The 25433-nt window shown below is 42.5% G+C and overlaps 1 protein-coding gene across 3 annotated transcripts in view; it reads left to right on the top strand.

Annotated features, from left to right (window-relative positions):
* The window catches only part of AR (androgen receptor), a 113109-nt gene that overhangs the window by 64360 nt on the left and 23316 nt on the right, over positions 1 to 25433 (top strand). Inside the window, exon 3 of one of the 3 annotated variants that reach the window (XM_030575672.1) lies at positions 11595 to 11711. The exons of 1 other annotated variant lie outside the window; for it this stretch is intronic. In XM_030575672.1, coding sequence (XP_030431532.1) covers positions 11595 to 11711 — 117 coding nt within the window. Of the gene's footprint in view, positions 1 to 11594; positions 11715 to 25433 lie in introns of all 3 variants that reach the window. One more of the 3 variants, XM_030575671.1, reaches the window with a different exon arrangement.

Genomic DNA, 25433 nt, shown 5'->3' with positions numbered 1-25433 from the left:
TTACTCAGGCAGGGCACCCACTGACTGCCATGTAGATACGGTAGGATCAGACGTTACATCATCTGAAGTTTGAAGCAGTCATTTTGATTTGAAGAAACCTAGCGAATTAAAACATTATATGTTTTTTGACTATAAAAATGTAAAATGATTAAAATGTTCCTGTTCACTGGACTTGAGCTTCCTTAAAAAACAGCCTATTAAACTTAAACAATTCCATAGTTATTTGTGTTTATAGCTTGTCATGCAGGTTTTCTTGGCTTGCTCTGCCCCGCTAATAATTCTTTGTCCTCCCACACAGTGCTCTTCACTTGCACGTAGCACGATTAGAACTCCAGTGTCTGGAGCCGCTTTATCATTTGCATGGCAGGCAGTGACACTGGGTAATATTTCATAGAATCATAGGACTGGAAGGGACCTCGAGAGGTCATCACTCATGGCAGGACTAAGTATTATCTAGACCATCCCTGACAGGTGTTTGTCAACCTGCTCTTAAAAATCTCCAATGATAGAGATTCCACAACCTCCCTAGGCAATTTATTATAGTGCTTAACCACCCATTTGCATTTGAGGTGGAACATTCTTGGGTCCCCTGATAGTTCCCCTTTTGTTTTCCCAACTCCAAGCTCTCACACTGAGCTAAGCTCTCCTAGCTCTAGCAGGCTGTTGCAATATTTGTCTCAACCAAGCAGAACCATAGTGGCCAGGGCTAACTCGGGTGTTGTGTGCCCCCATGCTGAGGACAGTGTTGATTGAAAGATGTTCCTTCATTTCCATCAGTTGCATTAAAATTGTGCCTCATGCACACATGGCAGTTACCAAAATCACTCTGCAAGAATAATCAACAACCAGTGACAGATTACTGGATCCTGAAAGCTAATTTATTGTGTCTTGCTGATGACTTTCCAATGGGAGTAATAGGTTAGGAACACAGAAGCCCAGGGATTGCCAAACTGGATCAGACCAGTTGTCTCATCTAATGCAATATCTTGTCTCTAACAATAGTCAATTCTGGATCTTTCAGAGGAAAGTGTGAGAAACCCAGTGGCAGTCAGTTATATAATAACTGATTCCCGGGGAAAGTTTCCTCCTAGTAATTAGAGATTGGTTTATGCCCTGAAGGATGAGGATTTATATTCCTTCCAAAATTGATTTTAATGTTTTATAGCATTTTACTGTCATAAACACTATTCCAGATGTACTTACAGATTGCTCTGCTTCTGGAGGAAACTGCTGCATCAGGCACAGCAAAAAATGGTAATTGACAGGCTTTTAGTTGAATAATTTCTGCTGCTTGTTTTGTTCTCAGATTAGACTAGAGAATTGTTCTCCCTCTTTGCCCTTCACTTTGTAATCTCAGCTAATGAGCCAAGAGGAATCCAGTGATAGTGACAATTATATTATCATTCTCTCTGTGCCATGCTAAAGAGATATGGAGGAAACCCACTAGAAAGAGATGATGTCTCACTATCACCTGGGGGGAGGCCCTGAGTTGTCATCCCCCTTGCTGACAGCAGAGAGGGCCATAGGGAGATTCTGCATTGCACAAGAGGATGTCTGTTAGGAAAAGAGGGGTTGGAATCTTCTAGCATCCTAATTGCACAATTTACCTGAACAGTCGTAAGTGCCTTATAAGAATCCTCCTCTTCTGATCATTTCTTATCTATACCTAATACCAAACTGTGTGGATCAGTTTCTTTTCCAAGGTCTACATTTAAGAGCACTATCTGTTGGCATTGTATCATTGCAGAAGGGACTGAAATCACAGGACAGTGCAGGCTTTTATGTCAGGGGGCTAAATGGAAAAATAGTCTTTCCAGTGCATTACTGCATTGGAAGTGCAGGGATATGTGGTACCACAGAGGAGTGTTACTCTAATAAATTATGAAATAGCATTTAGCAGAGGATACGGAAACCCTCAAATCTCTGACAGAGAGGAAAGGTGGTCTTGTGAAGTCACTGAGCTGTGACTCAGAAGACCTGGGTTAAAATCCTAGACTTTCTGGGTAACCTTGGGCAAGTCATTTAATCTCTCTGTACCTCAGTTCTCTACTGTAAAACTGTGATGATAATACTTCTTCTGACTCTCCCCTCCTCCCCCCGTTTTGTCTCTTTTGGTTATTTAGAGTTCTTCAGGGAAGGGACTGTCTCTTACTATGTGCACAGACACCACTTAGCACTATGGGATCTGATCTGGGTTGGAACCTCAAGGCATTACTTTAATACAAACAATAAACAGTAGTTAACAGCAACTTATCACATGTATAATAGCAACCACTCTTTGACGTCCTCTAATGCTTTCAAGCCAAAGATCTCAGAACACTTTACAAACACTCATTTAATGTCAGTAACTCCCCTAAATTGGGAAAAATCATTGTCTACGTTTTACAGAGGGAGAGACTGAGACACAGAGAGAAGGAGCGACTTGCCCAAGACCATATACGGGATTATTGACAGAAATTGGAAGTTAATATTGTGGTCTTATTACTTATGTTACCTATATAATCCAACCTCAGGAAAAGGTTAAAGTATAGACTATAGATGGTGTGTGTATACTCTGTTGATACCTCACATGGGCACCATATGCCTTAATGTTAGCATACATGCTGTCTGGTGCAGTGTCTTCCTGTTTAATATCAAATTTCTTTTAGAATCCCTTATTCTAGGACCTGTGCGAGCGTGTAACATGTTAAATGGCTGTTACTGTGGGAATAACAAAAAATGATGGGTGCTCCCTCTGGAGACATAGCTATTAAATGAAAAACGTTGTTGCTAGGTCTTTAGTAACACCCTTGGTGAAGCCATTGCACCACTAAGAAGGTAAACAATTAGTTCCATAAACTCCATGATTTAGAAACAGGAGATAAATTGTCATTTGCTAAATGGAAAAAAGACAAAGCCATTCCAGAATGAAACCCTACCTTCAAGTTCTTAAGAAGTTTTATAAACAATGGAAAATAGGAAAAAAGAAAAGTAAAAACTAAGCTATTTAGTTTTTTTTGTTTTGTTATTTTTAGTTGTCTGCAAATTTGTCAGTTTTTCTGAAACAGGGAAGGGAATGAATCACCCTGAAAAGAGTTAGCAATAATGCAGAAAAAGGCACATAAATCTGTGAGATCCTTTTTGTATTAAAACCACTCTTCATTATTTCCTGTGCTTTTTCATTCAAGGCTATAGTACCATCCCCACATATAAGATCTATAATCAGAATATCCAGATTTCAGAGTAGCAACCGTGTTAGTCTGTATCCGCAAAAAGAACAGGAGTATTTGTGGCACTTTAGAGACTAACAAATTTATTTGAGCATAAGCTTTCGTGGGCTACGGCCCACTTCATCGGATGCGTCCGATGAAGTGGGCTGTAGCCCATGAAAGCTTATGCCCAAATAAATTTGTTAGAATATCCAGAGATTCATGTCTGTCATCAATTATTGTACTTCTGTTTCATCACTACTTGTAGGGGTGGGAAATCACAAGTTCTGTTAGAATATTAGTTGTACACACACAGGAGATTCCCCAGGTTGGCATCCATATCTATAAGATCCACAAGTAAATACATAATATCTCAGTTATGGCCATCCTCCATCCAGCCAAGGAGGACTGGACAGTAGTCAGTTCAGCCAGGTTTGCTTTTAACTAGGCTGAGATGATGACATGAAACGTGGTCTCTCTCCCACTGTCTGAGCTCACAGTATAAGCAATAATCTTAGCTCCTGGCACTCCGAGGTGTGAGAAGTCTAGGCTGCCCCAGTAAATTAAAAAAAAGGTCAGAAGGCCAAAGTGTCACAGGCAGCTTATTCTCCCAGTGAAAAAGTAAAAGACAGGTGTGTGAACAATTATCCCTATTATTTGTTTAGTGGTAAAGAAACCATACCTCCGTTATGACACACATATAACAAAAAGACAGCCACAGAGAGTTTTACAATGCAAGGAAAAAAGGGAGAGCCTTCCCTGAACTGAACCCAGCTGTCACAGTGAAAGCACTAGCTCCTGACAACTGACTTGAGATTCAGAGGCCATAGGTCCACTTAAACCCAGTGGCAGGAAGACATACTGTAGCAGAGTTGCATTTTAAAACATGCACAGTTGTATATAATTATATAGTTAGATGAGAGACAGAGAGCTCCCACTTCTAGGTGGAGTAGATTGTTCAGTCTTCAAGACCCTTTCATGTTTTGGCCTTTCTACGGCATGCGCCAACAAAGAGTGAACATTAGTGACAGCTGGTGATGTTAATATATTTTGAAGTGAACCTATTCCCCTAAGGGACTGGGTTGATACCACTGATTCATTTCAAGTAGACCACTGAAACATCAACAGACTGCAGGTGGCCTGGGGGTAGAAAGCTCTGTATTCCGCTTCCAGTCCCCTGAGCCCTCCTACCACCCCCAGTGGTATTACCTCACACATACACGCAGAGTCCCACCGATGCTATGTGAGGAAAGCAAGAGCACTTGTAATAGAAAAAACTGCCTTGGATGCTATTCATGTGTTTGGATTAAAGAAAGGGGTTAGTGCTGTAGTGGTGTCTGGTTAGCCTCAGAAAGTTCTGATAGTGATATATTTGACCCTGGAATGTCCTTGTATGTCTTGAGCAGTTATCTTGTTGCATTTCTTTGCTAATGTCCCTCTTGGGAGCGGCACTTGGCTTTTCTAAGGTTTTGAGCTGTTATTTTAGCAAAGACACTGTAGTTGAGACTAGGGAAATGAGATAGGGAAGGAGCAGGAGCCAAGCTGTGAAGAGGTGGAGCCAGATAGTGCTTTAGATGGAGCTGCCCAGCTGCCCTCAGGCAACTCCTCCAAGGGACGTCCCAGTTTGTGAGCCACCTTTGCAAACGCAGGTAGGAAGTTCTGAGTTGGCCATGAATATCTGTCATGTGGTTCCTGCCGCTCTCAGTTCCACCTTTCTTTCTGCCTATGGTAATATTGGTGAGTTCCAGGGGAGTCCTGTGTGCCCCGCTTCACCATGGGAAAGGAATTGTACAGTTGAAAATGAATGTCGCAGGGAAGAGAGTAAGATGTCCACAGGGGCTGTTCTGTTACTCCCCACTTCAATGCCTTGGGAAGCGAAGCTTCCATTCTTGTTGGATTCACACTAACAAGCAGGTCCAGCAAAGAGAGCATGGACTCAGCGCCTGGTGCCCTTATCTCTCTCACACACATATAATGCTAACTAACCCATTTTCTACTGAGGCTGTATGTTATCCAGCCTTCTCAGTTAATTGCTAGAAAGAGGTTAGTATTGGAGTTCTTTGGGGTTTTGCGTGGTCTCTGCTTCTGTGGGTTTTTTTTTAACATGTCCTTAAAGCTGATTGATGGGCAAGAGAGAGAGAAGTGGGGGAATGAGAGGGGGAGCTGATGAAAGTTTGTGGTGTTAAAAGGATTGAGTGATATCTCACATGCTGTAGTAATGCACTCCAGACTCATTATGTTTCCATTCTTGGCACCCAAGCACATGGGATGTTATAACCAGGTGCTAATAAAGGCAGCTACAAGGAGCTTAACTGTATGGTAGTTTTCAGCCCTGTGCTATAGCCTCATGCCAGGCATCATGAGAGAGATGATTATTATTATAACAGAAAGCCTCATCATGACTCTTACGTGATGCCTTGATTACAGGTTGTTGGTGTGATTTTGCTGATGGAGGTCAACAATGTCAGACAAAGAGTACAGTTGTATAATGTTAGGAGGAGGCTCAGGAGGTGGGAAGAAGACTGAGAATTCTTAGGGTACGTCTCCACTACGGGATTATTCCAATTTTACATAAACCGGTTTGTATAAAGTCGAGTACACGCGGCCACACTAAGCACATTAATTCGATGGTTCGTGTCCATGTACCGAGGCTAGCGTCGATTTCTGGAGCATTGCACTGTGGATAGCTATCCCGTAGCTATCCCATAGTTCCCGCAGTCGCCCCCACCCGTTGGAATTCTGGGTTGAGATCCCAGTGCATGATGGTGCAAAAACAGTGTCGTGGGTGATTCTGGGTAAATGTCGTCACTCAATCCTTCCTCTGTGAAAGCAACGGCAGACAATCATTTCACGCCCTTTTTCCCCTGGATTATAGACTCATAGACTCCAGGGTCAGAAGGGACCAATGTGATCATCTAGTCCGACCCCCTGCACAAAGCAGGCCACAGAACCCTACCCATCCACTTCTGTAACAAACCCCTAACCTATGTCCGAGTTATTGAAGTCTTCAAATTGTGGTTTGAAGACCTCAAGCTGCAGAGAATCCACCAGATGCCATAGCATGGCAGCCATGGAGCCCGTTTTGCCTTTTGTCACTGTCACCGTATGTGTACTGGATGCTGCTGACAGAGGCAGTACTGCAGCGCTACACAGCAGCATTCATTTGCCTTTGCAAGGTAGCAGAGATGGTTACCATCCCTACTGCACCGTCTGCCATTGTAAATTGGCAATGAGATGACGGTTATCAATCATTTTGTACTGTTTGCAATTGGAAATTGGTGATGATGGTTATCAATCATTTTGTACCTTCTGCTGCTGTCATGGGTGCTCCTGGCTGGCCTCGCTGAGGTCAACCGGGGGCGCATGGGCAAAAATGAGAGTGACTCCCCAGGTCATTCCCTTCTTTATGTTTTATCTAAAAATAGATTCAGTCCTGCCTAGAATATGGAGCAAGTCTACAAGAGAGCCAGACAGCACAGCTGCTCCATGTCAGAGCCCCAGAGATCCCATAGAAATGATGAGCTGCATGCCATTCTAGAAGGTGCCTCTGCAACAACCCCACCTGTTGCTTCCCTCCTCTCCCAACCCTCCTGGCCTACTGTTGCAATGTTCCCCGATTTGTGTGATGAAGTAATAAAGAATGCAGGAATAAGAAACACTGACTTTTTAGCAAGATAAAATGAGAGGGAGGCTGCCTCCCACTGCTATGATAGTCCAGGGAGTACAGAATCTTTTCTTTAGACACGAAAGGAGGGGAGGGCTGATGGAGCTCAGGCTCCAGCTGCTATGATGAGGACGATTACCAAGCATTTTGTACCGTCTGCCAGGAATGACAGAGTCATTCCCATTTTTACCCAGGCGCCCCCGGCTGACCTCACTGAGGCCAGCCAGGAGCACTCACGGGATGATGATGGTTTTCCACCATTTTGCGCCATCTGTCATCAGGAAAGGAAGGGGAGGGGATGCTGCTGTTCAGCGCCGCAGCACTGCATCTACCAGCAGCATCCAGTAGACATAGGGTGACATTGAAAAATGGCAAGAAATGATTTTTTTCCCTTTTCTTTCATGGGGGGCATGGGGGGGTAAATTGACGAGATATACACTGAACCACCCCGGACAATGTTTTTGACCCTACAGGCATTGGGAGCTCAGCCAAGAATGCAAATGCTTTTTGGAGACTGCAGGGACTGTGGGATAGCTGGAGTCCTCAGTTCTCCCTCCCTCCCTCCCTCCCCAAGGGTCCATTTGATTCTTTGGCTTTCCGTTACACTTGTCACGCAGCACTGTGCTGAGTCCCTGCTGTGGCCTCTGTCTATCATAGCCTGGAGATTTTTTCAAATGCTTTGTCATTTCGTCTTCTGTAACAGAGCTCTGATAGAACAGATTTGTCTCCCCATACAGTGATCAGATCCAGTATCTCCCGTACGGTCCATGCTGGAGCTCTTTTTGGATTTGGGACTGCACAGCCACTCATGCTGATCAGAGCTCCACGCTGGGCAAACAGGATATGCAATTCAAAAGTTCGCGGGGATTTTCCTGTCTACCTGGGCAGTGCATCTGAGTTCAGATTGCTTTCCAGAGCGGTCACAGTGGTGCATTGTGGGATACTGCCCGGAGGCCAATACCGTCGATTTGCGACCACACTAACCCTAATCCGACATGGCAATACTGATTTCAGCGCTACTCCTCTCATCGAGGAGGAGTACAGAAATTGATTTAAAGAACCCTTTATATCGATATAAAGGGCCTCGTTGTGTGGACGGGTGCAGGCTTAAATCGGTTTAACGATGCTAAATTCGGTTTAAACGCGTAGTGTAGACCAGGCCTTAGTGTGAGCTCAGCAGTCACCTAGGACACAGCAGGCAAGTAATTGACTGCAAGGTGCTCTTGGAATTTGAAGGTTGCTGATGAAACCAGAGGTGTCGGAACCTGTTGTGTGACACCCCCACACTCATGCACTAACAAACTAACCTAGCCATTTTGGGGCTTTTCTTGTGAAGAAATACCAATATACTGAAGTTTTGTTGTTGTTTTTTTTCATTCAGTGCAATAAAAGCAGGGCCGTCCTTACCTATATGCAAAGTACGCCAAATTTCCTGTGCCCTGTGCAGCTGTGTGCTGCTCTAGCCCCTGCTCTTCTCCAGGGCCCCTGCCCCTGCTCCACCCCGACCCACCTCTTCCCACCCCAGCCCCGCCCCCACTCCACTGAGGACTCCAGAAGCGGTCGGGCCTGCCCTCACCGGTACGTAGAGCTACCTGGCCCCAGCCTGCTCTGCTTCCCTGACTCCCAGCTGCGTCGCCAGTGAGTGCTGTGGGGCGGTCTCCCTCCTCCCCCCCTAAAGCCTGGGAGCCAGGGGAGCAGAGCAGGCTGGGGCTGGGTCACTCCACTTCCTTCAGGAAGTGGCCAGCCCCCACCCTCCAATCCCCCACGGAGACCTGGGACCAGGCCTCCCGCCCCCACTCTCCCCCGTACAGCCCCCCTATGGGGGAGGGGGGCTGCATAGGGCACCAAAATAGCTAGGGATGGCCCTGAACAAAAGTGAATCCTTTGATAAAGCTGTTAGGTTAGACTTATTTAGATGGATCAAAAGGTTGGCTCCTTGAGCAGTACTGAAAGCCAAAGTTTGTGGGATTTCAGGGAAAACCAGTATAGGCAGAATTTGGACAGGTACAATTTTCCATGACTCCACAACATCAGATTACATTGGGTGTATGGCTTCTTCCTTTGTTGAGGCTAATCCGGGTTTGGGTGCTCAGAGTCTGAAGTGCATTGGGTAAATCTTGATCTACTAAATGTATCCAGACTTGACAAGAAAGCAAAATGTGAAGCAATAGATAATATGTTGCAACTGAGGGAAAGTTAATTCTTGGTGTGTCTTGAGATTGAGACATCAAGGCTGATAAGGTAGAAGCAGGTTAAATATTACGATTTACAACTCCTTTCCTTCCCTCTGAATTCGAAGAATAGTGCTTTTAAGATGCTAGCTATAAATGACAATAAATAGTGGCCTCTCAGCTCTCTGCAGGTGTTCATAAACTCACTGCTTCACAGGAAATCCCACATTAAGCAAGGCCAGTTAGAAGATGGGTTCAGTTAAAAATACTGCATTATGCTGCATAAACAACATATTCAGCCCATAGGGATGTGGGAGAACTTTGCATCACTGAGCAGTTACTTTCCTGACATGTTGCCCACAGAATCCAGCCCTCAGTCTCAAGATTAGTAGCTATAGCTCATAGTCTGAAGGGCAGGTTAAAGTAAGTGAGTAGAATAAATCATTTCTGATATAAAATGCACTGTAAGCAGAAGGATAAATATGTAGGGACAGGCAGTGCCTGGGGACGTATTCCACAATCCATAGAATAGAGACGTGCATTTATATCAAAGGAATTTTATTGGCTTTAAGGGATATAATTTGGATATCCTAATGCTCCAATGAGAATGCAGAATGTTGGAGCTGTGGGAATGAAAAGGTACATGACACTATATAGTATAGATACCACAAAGTACCAGAGGAGTGAGAGCAAGCTGTTTTGAGCGTGGGGCAGTTTGCTTGTACTGAGTCTCTCTTGCTTGTTGATAGTTCATTGCTATCTCCAAGCAGGGCTGCCTGGGGGAGGGGATGACAAGTGGGGCAATTTGCCCCGGGCCCCACAGGGGCCCACACAAGAATATAGTCTTCTATAGTATTGCAACTTTTTTTTATGGAAACGTCTCCCGAAATTGCTTTGTCCCAGGCCCCCTGAATCCTCTGGGCGGCCCTGTCTCTAAGAAGTATCTTTGTAGTCCTACAGTGTGTTTCCTATCACCTGTTTCACATACTTTTATAGACAGGCCATTTTACTAAGAGTCAAGAATAGACTTGAGAGACAAATTCTGCAGCCCTCTCTCAAGCAGCATTTGGCACACAGTGATTAGAGATGGAAAGACCTATTAGATCTCATACAGGTCATCCCCAGTTAGCACAGGTTTGTTCTGCACAGTCTGTTTCCTAGTGTTATGTTCAGTCTAGTTTTAAATGTGCTGTTTAAATGCAAAGTCTACCATGTGGGCGATGCTGATAATTCTGTCACTGAAAATCAGCAGGCCCACAACACATCTAGGCTGAGTCAGCTACATGTCTTCATAGGCACCGAACCCCATAGCAATAAAGAATTAATGGAAAAAATGGAAGTGGCAAATGTTTGGTGTGTTGATGGTGCTGAGGATCCACAGGAATGTGGTATAACTGTTAACTCAACCTAAGGCTGCAGGGAGGAGACCTAGCCAGATCATTTCCCCTTCCTGTGACCACAATATTTCACAGAGGCTGAGGAAATAACACAGGAGATGCACGGCTGTTGCCTCATTCTGTCCCAGTTCTTTGGTTATCTTTTGGTTACTTTCTTTTTTATTCTTAAAAATTTGCTGATTGCTAATGACATTCTGCACAAGACAAAATACAGACTCTCTGTCATCCAAAGAGCTTACAGTCTAAAAGATAGCATTGAAAGTGGGCCTTTAGACAAATACCTGATGTCATGTATCTTCAGGCGGGACACCCAAAGAAAGGGGCCTTTTTAGTACAGCAAAATCAGTTTACATATATATTTTGCTGCTGGCCAATTCCCGTAAAAAATTCCCATATCTAGCAACAAAGATTGCTAACATAGTAAGTGAAGAATCATGTTTAGAATTCTCAATAGCAAGTTAACAGAAAGCATCACTGCTCCACTGGGAGGAGATGGGGTCCACGCCAATCTGATTTAGATTTTATCAGAAAGCTGCTCCATCTGTCCACTGTCCTGATGGAGATACAGATGGTGTTTGCCTTTCCAGCAGCTCTCCTTTATGTGGAGGAATGATCACAGTTCCCAAGGCCCTAGTGGGATGGCTAATGGGAGGTATTTGCACTGCCCTCTTGGGTTTCCATTTTCAGATTTCATTCTCCAGATCAGAGATGTTTCATCAAGACAATATGGCATTTGGATCTCGTAACGTTACATCGTGCTGGCCCCCAGACTGTATTGCTGCTGCCACAACATCCCAGCAATCTGCTTGCCAGATGCAGGAAAGACCATTTCAAATCAGGAATGTCCTGCAGAAACTGTCAGTGCTAGGAGCCCTTTCTTGCTCAAAATGGTATCCTTTCTTTTAATATGCATCCTTCTTATGCAGTGGCTTTCAGCCTCCAAAATGAGCTGCAGTGCTCTGAAAACTAGATTATTTTTAGAAGACCCACACAAAACGAAACTAGGAATGTGAATTTTCCAAAACTCTTATTGAGTTCAGTGGGAACAGCGTCAGGTCCATACAGCGATGCTATGGAAAAACATGAGAGCTTGTCCTGATTGTACAGTACCTTCTGACTGATCTGTGGAAATGCAGGATCCATTGTCCATCTGCTTTTTCTTTAATGTCTCTAGGTAAACAGAAATACCTGTGTGCCAGCCGGAATGACTGCACCATTGATAAATTCAGGAGAAAAAACTGCCCTTCCTGTCGCCTGCGAAAGTGCTACGAAGCAGGGATGACCCTGGGAGGTAGTGTGAGCTTGGTAGAACCCTTTGATGCTTTCATATGCACCTGTATAATTTATATATGGAACGCACACCTGTGGCGCTTTTTTAGATCTCTCCCTAGATTAAGCTATTGGCACCTCTGACCATAGAGACTGTACATTGCCCTGTATTAAATTCTTGCAATTAACTGATAAGCGTATTATGGACACAATGCACTCTTCTTACAGATCTCTTCTTCCAGTTACCCCTGCAGGATCTCTGATGTGTGGGATACATGCCATTGACATCACCTAGGCCCATCTGGCCCATTGGGAGTAGCATGCAGCCCTAAGATAACAAGTAGTCCCATGTCATGGCAGGCAACAGGTTAAGAGGACTCACTTGTTTTATAAAGCAGGGCAGTAGGGCCTCTTTAATCTGTGCTTTGCCAATCCCCACACTCTGTAACCCACACCAGTAAAGGTTCTCTCTCTCCCCACCTCTGACAAAGATTTAACAGAAGAGTGCCATATCTTGTATTACTGAGCTTTCATTGTTTTCCCCAAAATTTCTGCAGCCCATGCTTGTGGATTATAGAAGTTATCATAACACTTACATATTGTCAAAGTCAATTATTGTTATTGCAGCTTGTAATTGCAGACCCCTCGCTCTTGTTTTTCTATTGCATTTGTTCTCACTAATTGACCAAGTTCAGTCCTCCCCAAAAGGGCCTTCCCCATCCCTAGTGCACTGTGCTGAAGTTGTACTGTGGTTGCCTTTGAATAACAGGAAATATTTTCACAGACTTCTCTTGGAGGGACTTTTCCACTCCTGCCGTTTAACCTTTCTATGCCAAAACATTTTTTATCTCCTGGTCTTTTAAAAGCTATTCATATTATGGGCATTTTATTGTTTGTCTGGGTGTGAAGTGGTTTGACATGCATGGGTTGTGATAATTTAATAGCTCTGGTCTTTTAAGTGGACTGATCCTTTAAAAGGTGCAGTAAATATGGAAGGACTCTAGGCTCCAATTTAATTCTTTCTCATTTCACAGCTCTCCCCTTTGCAGTTGTATAATTCTCCAGCTACTTTGCTGACTCCCTAATGTGCCTTCCTAAAATCCCTTTGAATCCTGAGAAGCTCTAGCTAATTAGTGACCTTTCCTCCTTCTTTAAAATAACCATCCGGGTGAGATGATAGTTATGTGTGAGCCGTAATTGTGGTGCTTGCACCTTGTTATTAGTTATGTATTTGTCTGGAAAATAAAAGAATGAGTCACTAAAATATTGGCTTTTCCTTAATCCCACTGGAGCTGAGTCACATTGGTGTTGCTGAATCCAACTGTTGCGGAATTGTGTCATTAATGCTTTCATTTGAGGTGTCAAATGCATTGCTTGTCGATTGTGTTTATTTTCAGCAATATGATGGATATGGATTAATCCCATATAGAGAGTAATAAAGCTTAGTCCTTTTCATCTTCAGAGTGCTTTATAAACACGTTCAACAGATCTACACTACAGGCCTATATTGGAATAACTACAGTCCTTAGGGGTGTGAAAAATCTACACCCCTGAGCGACATAGTTGTACAGACTTAGCCATACCCCCCATCATGTGTAGACAGCACTATGCTGGTGGTAGAGTTTCTCCTGTCAACACAGCTACTACCTCTCAGGGAAGTGGATTAGCTATGCCGATTAGAGAAGCTTTTCCATCAGCATAGGAGCGTCTTCACTAACGCATTACAAGGGCACAGCTATACCAGCACTGCTGTTACACTGTACGTCCTGTGCCCTGGCCATGGAGGTAGTAGCATTCTGATTTTACAGGTAGGAAAACAGGCATAGAGAAATGAAGGGTCTCACAATAAGGCAGAGTCAGAGCTAGTTGAGAACTCCCATGTTACTGGTTCTCTCATCTGTGCTTGACATCATCACTTGGTCAATAAGGGGAGAGCGAAGGTTTGTTTTTCAATAAACAGCTTGAACCCTGGCTTCCCCTGTGGCTGCATCATCACATTTCACTTGAACATTTGTGGAAAGGCCTGAAGTTAATTAAAAGTCACAGAGTTGTAGAGCTCTCTGTCCACATGAGCGGCTTTCTTTGCGGGCCTTTAAGCTTTTATGTTCACTAGGGGAAAAAAGGGTGTGGTCTTATTTCAAGTTAGCTAACACAAGGTAAAATTCTAGTGAAAACAAGGCAGTTTGTAGCTTTCAGCAGAGTTAGCAGGTCAAGGTAAGCCCTAGACTCACCTATGGTCTCTAAGGGTATGTCTACAGGGCTGTGTGTCTCAGAGCCCAGGTCAACTGACTCAGGCACACTGGTCTCACTCTATGGGGCTAAAAATAGCAGTGTAGACATTCTCGCTTGGGCTGGAGCCAGGGCTCTGAGATGCAGTCTGAGCAGGAACATCTCTGTTGCTATTTTTAGTCCATAGTATGAACCTGAGTCTGTTGACGCAAGCTCTGAGACTTGCTACCACTGGCCTTTTTTTTTTCTTTCTTTCTTTTTTTTCCGTGTAAATGTATCCTAACTTGATTGGCTCACCCTCCTGAAAGCTACAGACTGCCTTGTCTTTACTAGGAATTTACTCCATGTTAGTTACCTCGAGCTGAGCACACACCTCTTTCCTAGAACAGAACACCTTCTTATTTTCCCTGTGTGGGCTGGTGGAAACATTAGATCAGAAGAAAAGGGGGTCAGAGTGGCTACAGTCCACTCTCCCAGGTGAGCACCAGCTCCAATGTGTCACCCTGGCATTCCTGATGTTCCATTGGGTTGTTAGCACTTCAGAGGGGGCCATGCTGGATCCAAGTGTCACCTGCCATACCAGCTATGTGAGTTAGCAGCACAGCAAGTACTACAAATCCCCGCAAAAACTTCTAAGTGCACTGAAATGTGCAGCTCAGCGAGGCCAACAAAAATGTCCTTAGAATATCACAGAGGAGACACTGTATTAGGCAGATGTTTTTAAAACTCAAGCTGAGGCTCCGTAACTAACTGGGGGCATCACAGGAAATATGAAGGCTTCTTTTGCTGCAGTTGGCTTGTTTCCAGGTCACCATGCTCCTCTTGTAGTGTGCAAGCAGCTATCGTTTAATGAAGGAACGAATCCCAATAGACAAGCCATTTCTGGGTCAATTTAAACCCCGCTGGGTGGTGGTTTAGGGCATGAGGCCAACAAATCTGCCATTTTGACCATTTGAGAAGTATTTTACAAATGGGTTTATAAGTTGTGGGGGGAGGGTAAGTCAGGCTTGCCCATTCACTGGATCAGCTGCTGAAGCTTTCTGATTGGTTGGCAGCTCTGTGCTCCCCATTGTATTTGAGTCCTAATGCCATTTTACTGTCTATATTAATAAAGGCCTATCTGGCATTGTCTTCCTGGGATTTTAAGGTGCTTTCATTAACTGCTTGGGCAATTCCAAGAACCTTGAACCTCAGGTTTTTGCCCAAATATTCCCTGAGAGCAGTTGGGAATGCCAGGAAAAGATGCACCAGATAAAAGTATCTGAAAGCTCTGAAACACATGCGACTTGAGATAAACATATCTCTGTGAACATAGAGGAAGAGAGAGCCTCAGCAACTAGATATTATTGGTGCTCAGTAAATACCAGGAAGAGAGAGAGAAGTCCTGTTTCCTCTGCCTTTTCTGTCGTATGAAAGTTCTGGAGCATGTGACAACAGATTTTTGGAGACAAAACATGCCTTATCTTCCACTGTGACCTGCAGGATGGGCTTTTCTATTTTATGCTCTAGTTATGAGAATAGCCTTAGGGCTTGTCATCACTAGAAAATTAGATTGATGTTAACACAGTTCAGCAGTCAGTAGGCAAGGGCCATTGTGTTTAACGTCCAGTTAGCTGGTCGTGATTATCCTTCTGGTTCCAGTAAAGGTTGCCCACTACCAGCTGACACAACGTTAAACACCGTTTGGCCCTGTCTGCTCTGATTGCTGAGTTGGTAGTTAATATATCTCTTCAAGGCTGTGTTGTTACACTAATCACTTAATTTTTTGGTTCTACCTGCAGGCACCATATGGGGAGGCTACATCGGTATTTGGAGTAGCTCATGTTGATCATGTAGCCAGTTAACAGAGTCAGTGTACTGGTTAGTAACCAATAAATGAGTAAATGGGCCTGGTGGGAACCCAGGTGATATTTAGTTTCATGAAACATCTGGAATGTTTTATTTTGAGTTCTGAGATTTACTGAACCTTTTGTTTGCGTTTCAAGAAACATTTCTTCCCTTAATTTAAACTCTTGTTAATCCAGGGAAATTTAATAAAAACTGTGGGGGCAGATTTTCAGTTACAGCAAAGCACCTTTACACCACTCACTCCCACTTTCGGGTGACTTTACACTGCCCGAGTGATGTAAAAGGCCTAGTGTAAATGAATATCTGGTTCTGTCTTTTTGACTAACTGGAAGTCTGTGCAGTGTAAAGTCCATCTTTGAAAGTCATTTTTGCCAGGTCTCCAGACTAACTACCGTAGAAGAATAAAAGATGAAAAACATACGATGCAGCTTTGTCAAAACCAACTCGAACCCAAACTTTCAAAGTCTGAGGTTTGATGTATATTTGATGTGAGCAGGGGGCAGAAAATACCCTGAAAACTGGGCTGACGGAACATCTAACAGCCAGAGCAAGGGAGTTGTCAGTTAGGCTACCTATGGTATAATATAATGAAAATGAAAGAGACTGGCAGCATTAAACACAGCACAAAATGAGGTGTGGGAGCCTTCATTAATGAGTGTTAGCTACATAAACACGTTAATTTCACAATGTTTTCCATTGCTGAGCTGGATAATATATGATGGGGATTGTTAGGCTGCTGTGAAATAGTCAAGGAAATTGTCAGTGAAAAGGCTCAGTTTTGTTGGTCTCTGGGGAGCAATGATTTAGATTAGTTTTTTTCCCTATCTCCAAGATTATTCTAACCACTCCCCTCTCCCCATCATGCACACACACTCAGTAGAGCAGCAGGTGCCCTGCCTGACCCTTCCGCGTTTACACCAGCAAATAGTGCATTTGAAAAAATGGTAATAACACAATGAGGGGAAGGTCAGAGGCAAGCAATCAGCCCAACCCCCACCATCCATTCCTTCCAGACAAGAAGTAGGGGAAATAAATTGCCAAATGTAAACACGCTCTCTCACTCTCATGCTCACTCACTGCTGGATTAGCGCACAAGGTCTGGCTAGCTGTTCAATCACATGTGCCAGCTCGGGGAGAGGCAGGCCACATAACCTGAGAGCTGCCTCTTTCATAGATTAATATGTCCAATAGACCCTGACTCTCTTTCACAATCAAGCATCACTGTATGAGCAAGATGGGGGAGAGACCCAAAGTGCAAGAAGTAAAAATGGATGGGTTCTGCCTCACCTGATATAAGAAAAACCAACAATCCTTGTAAGGTGAAAACATACCTCAGTGAGCTGTTCGGAACATTTAGTTGTTTTGAATTTGTCATTCAAAGCTCAGATCTGCTCCTAAAATGTGATTGTAAAAATGGAATAGTGGGGCTCTCTTTTTTGTCTCTGTGAGTCCAGATCAGATTTGCTCTTTTACAAGTAGAAGACGAGGGAGTTGTTTTTAGTGTCTTCCAACTCTGGAAACTCACTTTGGTGCCTGTGAGTCAAGCTGAGGTTTTTTCCTGCTCGCTCTTTGGCAACAAGGAACATTTCGTAGTCAGAACTTCACTATCAATTTCAGTTGATAGCATACAGTTCAGAATGGAATGCTGCTTGTTCCTCCAGAGTTTAGTTGAATATGAAGGGCTAACAGAAGTAAGACCCACCAGAGAAAGATTTAGCCAGCAAAGTGAGCAAATGTGACTGAATTCATATGGGGAGCAGATCAGCAAAGTTAAGAAGACACCATTTGGAGCACATTTCAAAGCAGAAAGAAAACCCTACACACCCCTGATGGGTCGTGATGTTTGAACAATAATTTTTTTACTGCTGAACATGGCTAACCTGCTGGACATGGCCAACCAGAACTTCCTGATGGCCAGTTTATAGCCATTTGTTGTTCTGTCCTTGTTGGTGCTGAGCTTAAATAATTCCTCTCCCTCCCTGGTATTTTGACATCTCCTACCAGGAGGTGTAAAGGATGTGCTTGGGAGGGACTCCATTACATTCTGAAGGCTCGCATTGCTTCCTGCCTTATAGCCCTGACTGTCACTGAAGTTCATGGCAAAACTCCCATTGATTATAATAGTTCAGGATCAATACATATATCCCTTGGAGGCTCATCATAGCCATCTTTGGAATGAGAAATGCTAGAGTGGGACTCCTTTGGGAACTGATCTGCACTTCCTTAATTGGCCAGAGGGGTCGCTGTTCAACAGTGCACTGTAGGTATTACTTCTGGCCCTTGCCAGCTTGGGAAGGACAAAGACAAGGAATCAAACCAGGATCTCCAGCACTACAGTGCAGAGCGCTAAGCCCTTGACCAACAGAGCAGCCGTTTGCTATGTTTGCAAAAGCTAACATGCTTTTATTTATTTTTAAGCTCTTTTTCTTTTTACTTAAAGATTCATAGTGAAGTTTCCTTGAATAAAAGCAGCCATACATCATTGCTACGTTCTCACATAGGACAGACTGACAATTAATGCTGCTAACGATGGGGCGTAGTTTTCACTCTCCAGGTCACCCTGACCTGTTCTGCCTCGTCTGTTTTACATTTGTTTTTAATGCTGGTTTAAAAGTAATTCTAAAGCCATGTATGCTGTGAATTCACGCACTGCAATTTTTCCCCCCAGTAGAAAGACAAAGCATTCAAGAATGCTTCCAGGGTCAAACAGTTCGTATTAACTGTTTATTAATCACCAGTCACTTCTGGGTAGAGAGCTATGTGTGACCAGTGAACCTGCAGCTTTGAGTATTTATAGTGCTATAAGGAGGAGACCAAGCAAATGTCTTATTTAAAACTTTCTCTGCTTTGGCACAGAATTGCAGTTCTGAAGCCTTCATTATTGATTTAGTTCACTCTGACATGAGAGCTGAAATCCATTAAAAAGGATCTTCTCATGACCCATACCATCAAACCAAAAAAAGGGGGACAATGGAAGAAGTGAAATAGTTATAGCACTTGGTGATGCTTCTAACTTTTCAGCAAGAGTCCCCAATGCACATCACTCCTGCCCTAGAGTCTCCCTTGTTATTGCAGACCTGAACACCTATGCAGCTGTGCTGATGCATCTCAATCCTGACCTGCAGTAACCCTTCTGTTCCACTTGTAAGCAACCAAACGTCTCTGCTAATGAACCTTACACAACCCTCTTCCCATTTTGGTCATGCACCAATCTATTCAAATTCTTTGATGGTGTCAACAAACATGTGGACAAGGGATATTCAGTAGATTTAGTGTACTTGGACTTTCAGAAAGCCTTGGACGAAGTCCCTCATCAAAGGCTTTTAAGCAAAGTAGGCAGTCATAGGATAAGAGGGAAGGTCCTCTCATGGATCAGTAACAGGAAACAACGGGTAAGAATAAATGCTGAGTTTTCAGAATGGAGAGAGGTAAATAGTGGTGTTCCCCAGGGGTCTGTACTGGGACCAGTACTATTCAACATATTCATAAATGATCCAGAAAAAAGGATAAACAGTGAGGTGGCAACATTTGCAGACAATACAAAATTACTCAAGATAGTTAAGTCCAAAGCTGACTGCAAAGAGTTCCAAAGGGATTTCACAAAACTGGGTGGCTTGGCAACAAAATAGCAGATGAAATTCAGTGTTTATAAATGCAAAGTAATGCATATTGGAAAACATAATCCAAACTATGAATAAAAAATGATGGGGTCTAAATTAGCTGTTACCACTCAAGAAAGAGATCTTGGAGTCACTGTGGATAGTTCTCTGAAAACATCCACTCAATGCGCAGTAGCAATCAAAAAAGCAAACAAAATGTTTGGAACCATTAGGAAAGTGATAGATAATAAGACAGAAAATGTCATAATGCCACTATATATATCCATGGAATGCCTACACCTAGAATACTGCATGCAGTTCTGATTGCCCCATCTCAAAAAAGATGTATTAGAATTGGAAAAGGTACAGCGAAGGGCAACAAAAATGAGTAAGGGTATGGAACAGTTTCCATATAAGGAAAGATTTAAAAGATGGGGATTTATCAGCTTGGAAAAGAAACGACCAAGGGGAGGATATGATAGAGATCTATACAATTGGGAATGGTATGGAGAAAGTGAATAAGGAGGTGTTATTTACCCCTTCACATAACACAAGAACCAGGGGTCACCCAGTGAAATTAATAGGCAGCAGATTTAAAACAAACAAAAGGATATATTTCTTCACATAATGCACAGTCAACCTAAGGAACTCATTGCCAGGGGATGTTGTGAAAACCAAAAGTATAACAGGGTTCAAAAAAGAACTAGATAAGTTCATGGAGGATAGGTCCATCAATGGCTATTAGTCAAGATGGTCAGGGATGCAACCCCATATGTTCTGAATGTCCCTGGTCTCTGACTGCCAGAAGCTAGGAGTGGATGACGGGATGGATCACATGATGATTGCATGTTCTGTTCATTCCCTCTGAAGCACCCAGCCACTGTCAGAAGACAGGATACTGGGCTGGATGGACCATTGGTCTGATTGTTCTTATTTTCTTAGGTCCTTATAATTTTGTCAGTCCATTTTAGTCCTGACTTGCAAAACTTTCTGACACTCTAGTCAAGGGCATTGCCTAAATAGGGGCTTCCAGTACACTATAGTCCTGACCTAAAGCGCACACACGTTGTTCTATATGTATAGACTACACACACACTGATAGTGGACTGTAATCGCAGCCTGTAGAACCCACTGCTATTCTGGTCTTGGCTTCCCAGGCCACAGTTCTGCCCATGCACCTCATTCCTGACTTGTAGCACCCCCTGTTGTTCCAGTCTGGATTTTCTCCTTACCAGAGACTGAAATGTGGCAGACATGCTTGAGTTTTACATATTAAAGCCAGAAGGACCCATTGTGATCATCTAATCTGACCTCCTGTATAACAGAGGCCACAGGACTTCCCTGAATTAATTCCTGCTGCAAGTCCAATAGGTGTGGTGGAACTAGAGCATATCTTTTAGAAAAATATCCAGTCTTGGTTTTAAAATGTCCAGTCATGGAGAATCCATCACAACACTGGGTAAGCTGTTTCAATAGTCAGTTACCCTCAATGTTTAAAATTTGCATCTTTTTTCTTATCTGAATTTGTCTAGTTTCAACTTCCAGCCATTGGATATTTTTATATCTTTGTCTGCTATATTGAAGAGCCCTCTCATATCAAATTTCTGTTCCCCTTGTAGGTTTTTATAGACTGTGATCCAATCACCCCTAAACTTTCTCTTTGATAAGATAATTAGATTGAAATCCTTGCTTTTCTCATTATAAGGCATGTTTTCAAGTACTTTAATCATTCCTGACACTAGAGCTGGACATAGTATTCCAATAGCATTTGTCCCAGTGCCAAATACAGAGCTAATATAACCTCCCTATTCCTATTTGATGTTCCCATTTATACATACAAGGATCACGTTATCCCTTTTGGCCACAGCATGGCCCTGGGAGGTCACAGTCAGCTGATTATCCACCCTGACCCTGAGGCTTTTTCAGTCACAGCTTCCGAAGTTAGAGTCCCCCATTCTGTCAGCATGGCCTACATTCTTTATTCCTAGATGTATGACCCTTACATTTGGCCGTATTGAAACATATTGTTTTACTGCAGCAGGTTTAACAAGGGATTCAGATCGTTCTGTGTCAGTGACTTGTCCTCTTCATTGTTTACCACTTTCCCAATCTCTTTGTCAACTGCAAACTTTATCAATGATGAGTTTGTTTTCTTCCAGGTCATTCATACATTTTTTTAATAGTGTAGGGCCAAGAACCAATCCCTGCAGGATCCCACTAGTCTCACACCCACTCAGTGATGATTCCCTGTTTACAATTACATTTTGAAACATATCAGTTAACTAGTTTTTAACCCATTTACTATGTGCTGTGTAGATTTTTCATCATAGTTTATTAATCAAAATGTGTTGTGGTACTGAGTCAAATGACTTACAGAAGTGTGTTACATCAACACTGTTACCTTTACCAACCACATTTGTTATCAAAAATGATATTAAGGTAGTTTGACAAGATGTATTTTCCATGTTAAATTGCATTACTTGTATTACCTTCTTTTTGCAGTCATTCCATTGAAATCAGGCAGACAGTCCTGTAATTACTTTAGTGATCCCACTGATCCTTTTTAAGTATTGGCACATTAGCTTTCTTCTGGAGCTCTAGAACTTCCCCCTGTGTTCCAAGACTTAATAAAAATCAACATTAGTGGTCCACAGAGTTCTTAGGCAAACTCTTCTAAAACTCTTGGAAGCATGTTATCCAGACCTGCTCATTTAAAGATGCCTCACCTTAGTAGCTGCTGTTTAACATCCTCCTTAGTTACTGTTGGAATGCAAAATATTTCATCATTATCATCATCATATAATGTGAATACATTATCTGGCTTTTCCCCAAACACAACAGAAATATTTATTGAATAAAGAGTAAAGTGAGAATATCAAACTCATCTCACTTGTAATTTGTGGTAAGTAGGTGGAAGACCAATGCATTTAACCCAGTATATTGTGAGGCTCCCAGATTTTTCATATTTCTAGTAACAGCAAAAGCAGTTAATATATTTTTCACTATCATTATTCATCTACTTATTTTGCAAGGTATTTGTAATGATGGCAGCACATTATTTACAGATTGAGGATGGGGAGCCAAAAACCTCCTCTCATATCTTCACAGTAGATCTTGACTCTAATTATTTTTGCTCTTAAGCATGTGCAGAGTGACAGTTGCCATCAGTGGGAATTTTGTGCACATAAGCAAAGCAAAATACCAGTCAAGAGGAGCTGTGCTAATTTGAAAGGTGGTGGGGAGGAGGGCGAGGTGTTTCCCTGGATGCTATGTTTGTCCAGATGTCTGAATGCTTCACCCATGCTTTCACTGAAACAACCTCTCATGTTTTTAGATTAAAAAAAAAAATAAAAAAAGTAAAACATTGAAAAAGACCAGATAGGTAACATGGTATGGGATGGGGCATATACAGTCCTAGAGAAGTACACACCAGTGCCATGGAAATAACAATACGTTAGAGAAAGCTGCTCATTTTTCAGGCTGAATACAATATAATTCCTCCACTGAAAAAGATCTGAAATTCCTCTGGATCTAGTAAATCAGATTTTCATTGGTGATGGGAAGAATCAAACTTCTCCATCCCTGGCTTTAAAAATAAACACAAATGCTTATATCTTCCTTCTCTCTGAAATGGGAATTATTCATATCACTGACACTCCTTGTGAACAATAATATATATAACATATATATTCTCATTAGAATTGGGGTGATTATTCAACTGAGTCCTGTGGCACCTTGTAGACTAACAGACATTTTGGAGCATAAGCTTTCGTGGGTGAATACCCACTTCATCGGATGCATATGAAGTGGGTATTCACCCACGAAAGCTAATGCTCCAAAATGTCTGTTAGTCTATGAGGTGCCACAGGACTCTTTGCTGCTTTTACAGATCCAGACTAACACGGCTACCCCTCTGATATTTCAACTGACTGTTTCTTTCTTCACAATGATCCTTTTTACCACTATTAATTCATTTTTTAAAAAATGAATACAACACTTACTGTAGGTCTCAGATATAAACAGATCCATGCACATGTATGTTATAGCATACAATAACATCTACCTCTTTGTAGATGCAGGACCTCTAATGGCTGGCACTTTTCTTGGTTTATTTGTCTTGATTATTCAGCACTGAAAGTACTGGTCTGAAATTTCTCTCCTTCATTGAAGTGGAATGACCTTGTTCCCTATAAGCACATAGACTTTTAAAAGTACAGCACAGGGTTGAACTGAAGGACATCAGCATGTCACCATGACATTGACTCGCTCATTCATGCCTCCAGCCTTTCCAGATTTTTTATGGATTATGGTGGGATTTCTAATAACCGGGAATTGGCACTTTGTACTCATGTCTCTCCTTGTTTGTCCAAACCCAGATCACCTATTGACTTAAAGTGCACAGTTCTCCTGTTCTGTCCTGATGATAGATTTTTTAGGGAAGATATCTCAAGGTTACTAACGGGGGGCAGCTACATCACTCTGAGTCCTGATGATATGTCTGCCATCAGAGATTTGGAGGAGTTTGAGAGGAGTGATTTTGTTTTTTGTTTTGCTTGTGACCCACACAAATAATTGCAAGACTATGTCATGCTGCACTTTGGTCTTGTTTTCCATGCTACTCTCTGATTTTTATGGCCATGTTCTAGTTTTCTCAGAGCAGCCTCCCTTAATTGCTATTACTGTAGATCATCCAAAGCATATTATTTAAAGATCAGCCTTTGCATTGATTTACAAAGCTGCACTTTGACTTGACATTTTTACGTTTCGAGGCTTGCTTTTCTTTTTTACAGCCGAAAGGAAGTTTCAGATGAGTATCATATAACGTAGGAGCCAGAACCCCAAGGACAACAGTTTTTGTGTTATTTTCTGTGCTTGAACTAAGCAATCAGCTTTTTATCGTGATTGATTAATTTTCATTGGGGCTCTTGGGGATAAAAGGTTTGCCATCTAGAGTAACTTGCTCAGCTCCGTAAATTTCATACATGTGAACCAGTCAGCCATTATAAATTAAACTGAACACTAAATACCCAATCTCAAAGCATTTCTAAATTGTACACATGAAGTTCCTGGTATTTTGTTCATGGACTGTATAATTTGTATGTGCAATCTAACCATCGGTCCATCTATCTAATGCAGTGGTTCTTAACCAGAGATATGTGTACCCCTGGGCGTATGCAGAGGTCTTCCAGGTGGTACATCAAACCATGTAGATATTTGCCTCGTTTTACAACAGGGTACATAAAAAGCACTATCATAGTCAGCACAAACTAAAATTTCATACATATACTGTACACTGAAATTTAAGTACAATATTTATATTCCAGTTGATTAATTGTATAATTATTTGGCAAAAGGGAGAAAATGAGCAATTTTTCAGTACTAGTGTGCAGTGAGACTTGTATTTTATGTCTGATTTTGTAAGCAATTCGTTTTAAAATGAGGTGTAATGTGGGGGTATGTAAGACAAATCAGACTCCTGAAAGGGGTACAGTAGTCTGGAAGGGTTGAGAGCCACTGATCTAATGTATCTGTCTGTCTAATCTATGAGGTCCATCACTGTAGAGTGTAGGTGTTGGCTTCTAGGATATCCTCATTGTGGCATCCTGTGCACCGCAATTTGTCATCTGTATGCTGACATCACACATCCACAAGGCTGCAGCTCCACCTGATCCTGGCTAATTGCCATCTTGTCTTGAGAGTTGCCTGTTTTGAAGGAAGTGACTGAGATGGTTGTGGTGAAGCAGCTCTGGTGCCATCTAGTCTTCTGATTTCCTTGATCCATTTGTAGAGTGAGTATCAAGTAGGAATGCTTGAGTCCTACAGTGTTTGGCTTAGGTTCAGCCGGCTGTTCATGGCTTATTTTCTCCTTCTACTTAATCCTGTAATAAAATTACAGTATTGGATTTGTGATGTCACAATAATTTGCATGGCAATAGTGCCTGGATACCACAGTGATGGATGTAATATACATTTCAAGCAGGATAACTATGATGTAGAGATTGTGCTATGTTGTGCCACAGAGTGATGGGCTTCTGTGCTTCCATGTCGCATCGTGCAGTGATTTATTT

The sequence above is a fragment of the Gopherus evgoodei genome, chromosome 9 (genome assembly GCF_007399415.2).
Source record: "Gopherus evgoodei ecotype Sinaloan lineage chromosome 9, rGopEvg1_v1.p, whole genome shotgun sequence".
NCBI classification, from domain to species: domain Eukaryota; kingdom Metazoa; phylum Chordata; order Testudines; family Testudinidae; genus Gopherus; species Gopherus evgoodei.
The sequence above is the reverse complement of the archived record's forward strand: the minus strand, read 5'-3'. Positions and strand labels throughout refer to the sequence as shown.